The sequence below is a fragment of the Pempheris klunzingeri genome, chromosome 14 (assembly GCF_042242105.1).
Source record: "Pempheris klunzingeri isolate RE-2024b chromosome 14, fPemKlu1.hap1, whole genome shotgun sequence".
Taxonomy (NCBI): domain Eukaryota; kingdom Metazoa; phylum Chordata; class Actinopteri; order Acropomatiformes; family Pempheridae; genus Pempheris; species Pempheris klunzingeri.
In genome coordinates, this window is record NC_092025.1 from 9,366,319 (window position 1) to 9,372,387 (window position 6,069).

The window sequence follows — 6,069 nt, forward strand, 5'->3', positions numbered from 1 at the left end:
ACATGTAATATGTATTCAAGTCTCTGAAATAAAATAAGCTTAACTAACCGATTATGCTTTGGTTGATAATATGATGCTGCCATTATTAGTCATGAAATGTATAAAAAAGACTGTACTTGAGGAAAAATATGAGAAAAACTATGAGCTATCAAACTGTGGAGGATTCAGTTCCTCTTAGGAAGAGAAAATGCTTAGCTCGCTCTGAACAGTCATAGTGTGGTCAGCTGAAGGGGAATGGGTGCTTACAGCCGACGGCTTCCCTCATTTTCATAACCTCCTCCCCCATATTCCTTTCATACAGTAACGGTGAATTTCCCTTGTGATGCACACAATTTACTCTGTTTTCAGTCTATTTTCGGTCTCATTCACTTGTGGTTTCAGGCGTCCGTCCCTTCAAGTTTTGTTATGCATTTCCTTCCCATTTTGAGACTCCTTCCATAAACAGCATCTATAGCTGCACTGAATCCCACATCACGTCATGCCCAATGGTTCTGGGCCTTTTAGTGAGGTATTTTCATATACAGGTATTTAAAGGGCTATAATGTAATTTTAAAAAGCCTAAAAACTACAACTAACAATGGTTAGGTTTATTCTTCACAGATACAGACACTTCTCAGTAGGAAAAGCATTCAATAAATTGGCTTAGTTACTTTTAGCTGATTCGGTTTCAGGTTCACTAGGACACCATTTATATTGATAATATTAGCAGTGACATCTGTGCATTTCCTATTATGACTAGTAAAACTAGCTGCTGTGGTCGAAGACCTATCAAGCAATTTAGTCTTTTGACACATAAAGTTAAAACCTTCAAAACTTCAAAAACCTAAAGCTCAACCTAATAATGAATAACAAATGTGGTAAATATCCATGAAGGATTTCAATTCTAAAGCCCAGCATTTATTGTCTGTTTTCCCAGGGTGTGTTTACCTGTTCATTGAAGTCAAGTCATTTGATTAAAAAGTAACACACATTGACCAAATCGCTCTTACAGGTCAGTGAAATGATTGTAGTGAAGAATATGATTTATTATATAGAATATAAATAATTAATTAAACCGATGACTGTAAAAAAAAATATATGAATGTTCTATTGCACAGAAAACATATTGAAAAGTATGGCACAGGGCCTGGCAATGTATAGCTAAGGCACATAGCATGTTACCACTTGTACACGCTACACGTGTAATAAACTTTTTTTTTTTCACAGATTAATGCTACAGTATGTTTACATAAAGATTTCAAATTGAAAGATCACATACAAAATGATCATTTCAGTGGACTGGAGACTTCTTTTTTTATAAAGTTGCAACATGTACATTAATGCAGCCTTTTAGGTTCTAAACTGTTTCTAATTGTTATAATATGGACACAAAATACAAACAGCAGACATAGACTAACAAGGTAAACAGGTCACTGCTGTTTCTCACCTGTGTACCGAGTTGTTTGCTGCTTGACAGCACGGACACAACGGGGACATTTTGATGTGCGGAAGAACAAAAGACAGCTGCACAAAGTGTAGTCGTGGCAACAACACATTTCTGACCTGGCTTGTGCGGTTGACCTGGTATAAACACCCCAGGCTCTCTATTTAGTTTGGATCACTTTTATAAAAGAAAGGGTGAGGGCTGCTGGCCAAGACTCCTCAGCCTATCGCACAGCCTCATACTGGGGTTTTTAAAATGTGTTTGTTCACTGTTACATTGTGGGACACATGAATGCTTTTCTGCTACTAAAGACGTGGAACAGGTTAGTTTCCCTGTTCAGAACATAAAGATCTAATCTTTGGATGCCAATTTGCACTGTTGTGTAGTAACATTTAGTCCACATGCAACAGTGCTTTCTCCTGTGGTGTCCAAATGCCTGCAGTCAGCTTCATCTGTAATACTGCGATGTCTGGTCTTCCCATAGTTATTTACTGAAGGGCTTGCACTGTAGAAGTTCTTTGCATAGCAAATAAAACCTTTTAATGGAATCAGTTGGCAGATCTTAAAACCCTTTTCCTATAGTATTATCCAAAGATTTATTTAACTAAACATCACTGAAATACTCATGAATCCTGGCATTTGGTTAGTTTTGCTTTAAACAGCGATTTTAAAAAGGTGTAGGCCTATATGAGAATACTAGTTGGTAGTTTGTCAGATGTAATTCTTCACTATAGTTTAAGATCACATATCAATACATTTAAGACTGATTTTAAGGAAAATCATGTTGGGAGGTTTCAGTTGACAGATGGCACAGGTAGGACCAATCTCATCCTTCCTGTTAAAACCAAGAGCTCCATAATCAAAGACAATATATTAGAATCAGGATTGATGGGTCAAATTTAAACTCCCCCTCTGGTGTCTAGGGGGCATTTTAAGGGAATTTGTTTCCATTTTAAGTTTTAGGGACCTGCATCCAGACCAGCTGCGACTAAATAAGAAGAAAGTAGTCTTTCAAACCTAAGTTTACATGATATGTGGATTGAAAGGACGAGAAAGTCTTCATTCAAGAAAAGGCTTCAGTTTATGTGCTGCACCCACGTCCAGCCAATCTAAGCTTTTTGTTTTTTTCAACCTTAGCTTTAGGTTTGCAGCACGTACCTTTATATCATCATTGCATTTCATTGTATAACCCCATTTCCCTCACGCGGGCCTTGGTTATCCTCCATGATTGTTCGCACTTGACCTCCCGTTTACATGACAGTCTGGAGGATGCTTTTGAGTGTGGGGACAGGCAGAGATCAACATTGCTCAAAAACATCTGAGGACAGCTGCACGATCCCAAAGGAAAAGATAGGCTAAGAAATTTGTTTTACTGGCTCACCACCAGCAGGGACAGAGGGTAATTTGTTTACACAGCTTGATGTTTGATGTCCACAGTCAAAAATCTTTTTACGCAACACCTACTGACTGCACCGGTCTTTAGCTCTATAAAAGCTGCAGTAACTTCACTGAAAGCTAGATGCGCTTTGGGTTGTTTTTGCCATCTCGAACTTTGTTTTGTGACTCCCTCTGGACCAGGAAAATGTTTGCAGCTGTGACGCTCTTCGTCCTCATGTGCTTGACTGCCACCACCCATGCAGATCACCATCAGCCTTGTCGTAAGAGTCTGCGGTTCCATATACTTGGTTCTTTTTCCCTTACTTAGTTTTGAGTTATCCGTGTATTAAGTACCTTTCAATATCTCTACATTTCCTATTGAAGTCAACAGTAAACTCTATGGTTTAAAACAGTCTTATATTTTGTCATCAGCATGTGACGGACCCATCTAACTGGTATTGTTGTCTTTCAGATACACCCAACATGACAGGATTCATGACTCTGGTGAGTTTTTTTTATATCTTATCAATAGACTCCAATCAATAGACTGATTTTATAGCATTTTAAAATATAGCATTAAACCCTGTCTCTTTCTCTCTGTGTTGTGTGCCGCTGAATGAAACCAGATGACCCTAAAAGGTGAAATCAGAGCGTTTGGTGCGTTCACTTACGACTCAACAGGCAGGAAACTAAGGTTCAGGTCAAACGAGAGCCACCCCACGAACACATCACTGGGTTTGGATCTGCTGATGCTTTATGATGAGGTAACTGATGTCTTTCATTAAAAAAAAAACTCGCTGTTCACTTGATGCCATTCTGGGCGTTGATATCTGAATGCATAACTACACCCGACAGGGGATATTCTACGAGATTGACAGCAAAAACCAGAGCTGTGAGAAGAAAGCATTGCAGTGCACCCAGCACCCTCTGGATATTCCTGATGATGCGAAGTTTTTGGCCACGATAAACAGCGGGAGTCCATCCATCGAAGGGGAGGGGATAAAAATCAATGTATGGACAGGAAGAATGCGCGGCTCAAAGGGTGAGAGAGGTGCTAAAAAAATAACCTCACATACATTTTGTGACAGAGCCGTAAAGCTGACGTTCATTATGACCTTTACAGGCTACTACGCCATGTCTGTAACCATGGGATGTTTGCCTATCAGCACATTGTACTTCTCTGAGCCCACATCATACTTAATCAGGTTGGTGAATTAGTCTTTTTTTAATGCTTGGGGCAATTAACACCCCGTATATATATATATATATATGTGTGTGTATGCAACTTTCTAATATCTGCGATGAATGAGTTTTTTGTCTTTCTCGCAGCAACACGGATGTCGAACTGGAGATCAAGGATCCCGACCTCCTCGTGGTGCCCTCCTTTTGCCTGGGACAGCCTCTGGAGGAGACACCCGAAGGGACAGTAAATAGTTTCCTCAATGAGTTCATGTAGATGAAACCTCGCCTGCAGAAAAATCAACCCCCTATCCAAGTGTGGTCTGCCAGAACTTTAGACTTTTTCTCTGCTTTTCACGTGTGACTCGAGTTTTTCGTGTGACACTGCACTACATCACGTCTGTTTCCATCACATCTTCCGCTGCCCTATGAAGATATGGCTTTGAATGGATCATACTGTACACACACATATTGATGTAAAGGAATGAGATATGACATGGAGAATAGAATTAGTCATAATTACTAACAGTTGGTGGCTTTTCAAGTTGGTACTGCTTACAAAACCTGTAAGATATGATTAATGGAACAATAAAATGTCAAAGCTGTCAAACGTGTTGAGTTTTTTCATCCACAATTACTTCCTTATTAAGGGTTTTGACTGGGCTTTCCACATCAATTGCACAAGGAGGCTTTGCAGCAAGAAACCAAGTCAGAGATGTGTGGCTGGATTAATCCTCTGGGGACAAAAAACATAGGGTTTGAGCCTAAATTGACCACCAGCTCCTTCTACTCTGTGTGTGTTCTGCGTCCTGTCACCCAGAATTACCCATCAGCCAAAGTGTAAGCAGCAAACTACACATGGCAGCTTTATCATGTTCCGCCTGGAGATCAGTTCCCTCTAATTTGATGAAACACAAATTCACACAATATCAGCTGAACCTAATAACTGATAACCTTCAACAGATTCTTAACATCAATCAGTTATCAATTTAATGTATGAACACTTCTTTTCTGATCATACGTGTGAATTTTCATTGCCATGTGAAGAAAAACACTGATTTTCAGATATGAAAGTAAGTAAGTGTATCACACTACACTGTTAGATTAGAGAGGAGTCTCTTAGATAAAATATGAAGCATTTCATCCGTGCCTCCTTTATTACTATTATTCTCTCTAAAGGTGTATGTATAATAACATTGTTAGTAATGCTATTTATAACATACTCTTGATTATGAACTAAGAAACTGTAGCAACCAATTATGTTTCAGCCCTATAATACTATCTACAGTAGTAAATGTTTTGTCTACCCCATTTAAATATGGAGGAATAGAACATTTGTAAACTATTTTGATTGTGAATATTTTTGTCCGATCAGAAGCAGTTGTTTGGTAAGCAGGTCCCCATGATGAAAAATAATTTACAAACTTAAGTATTTATACATATGTGAAAAGACTTCTTGCATTTGTCTTGTTTCTTTTTGTATGTCACCATTATAAGAAATATATCAAATATATATTTTTGTTTGCAGTTGGTCGATCTTCTTCACATGAAATGGCCCGAGTAGGTTATAATCTCTGATCTCATTATGATTCACTTCAGTCATGATGAGGTGATGGTGTGGAAATGTTTAAAGAGCATTAACTTCTCCTGTCAAACGTGTCATGGTTTACCACAGTGCGGTGTGCCTCAAAGCAGGAGGAGGGAGTTCCTAACAATTTGTCAAATTGAAATCGAAATGACGGGAACCTGGTCATTAGTTGCACCACAGTTCCTTCACTTCTCTTGAAGTTTAAGGCCTTTACCTGATCTGTACTTGTATTTAAATGATCTGTGAATTACACCTTTATTCATTTGTATGTGCAACGTGCAAATACATGTGCGATGTTACCTGTGAAGTCTAGGTAAAGTACGTTCCCTCTCACATAGACATGCAGGTGGATTTCACACATGAGTGGACAAAGTCGAGTAAATGAAGTAAGGAGAGTCATCGGAGCACCGTGGGTGTTGGAGCATCCGTGCAGAGCTCTCTCAGACCTGCTCACGGCTGCAGTTCACGGTGCCGCCGACAGGTGGTGTGTGTGTGCTGCATG

The 6,069-nt window shown here is 39.2% G+C and overlaps 1 protein-coding gene across 1 annotated transcript; it reads left to right on the forward strand.

The window, feature by feature from the left end:
- The first annotated feature begins 2,953 nt into the window (after positions 1-2,953).
- epd (ependymin) lies at positions 2,954-4,575 on the forward strand. Its single transcript, XM_070843093.1, has 6 exons — positions 2,954-3,081; positions 3,273-3,304; positions 3,427-3,564; positions 3,656-3,842; positions 3,924-4,005; positions 4,130-4,575. The coding sequence occupies exons 1-6, from the start codon at positions 3,006-3,008 to the stop codon at positions 4,254-4,256; spliced, it is 642 nt and encodes a 213-aa protein (XP_070699194.1). The 5' UTR covers positions 2,954-3,005; the 3' UTR covers positions 4,257-4,575.
- The last annotated feature ends 1,494 nt before the right edge of the window (positions 4,576-6,069 follow it).

Bases quoted from the DNA above. Each gene is read 5' to 3' on its own strand.
- epd (XM_070843093.1), top strand. From the start codon at position 3,006: ATGTTTGCAGCTGTGACGCTCTTCGTCCTCATGTGCTTGACTGCCACC. The intron at 3,305-3,426 runs GTGAGTTTTTTT...GAATGAAACCAG, and splicing joins TGACAGGATTCATGACTCTG to ATGACCCTAAAAGGTGAAAT. The intron at 4,006-4,129 runs GTTGGTGAATTA...TCTTTCTCGCAG, and splicing joins CCCACATCATACTTAATCAG to CAACACGGATGTCGAACTGG.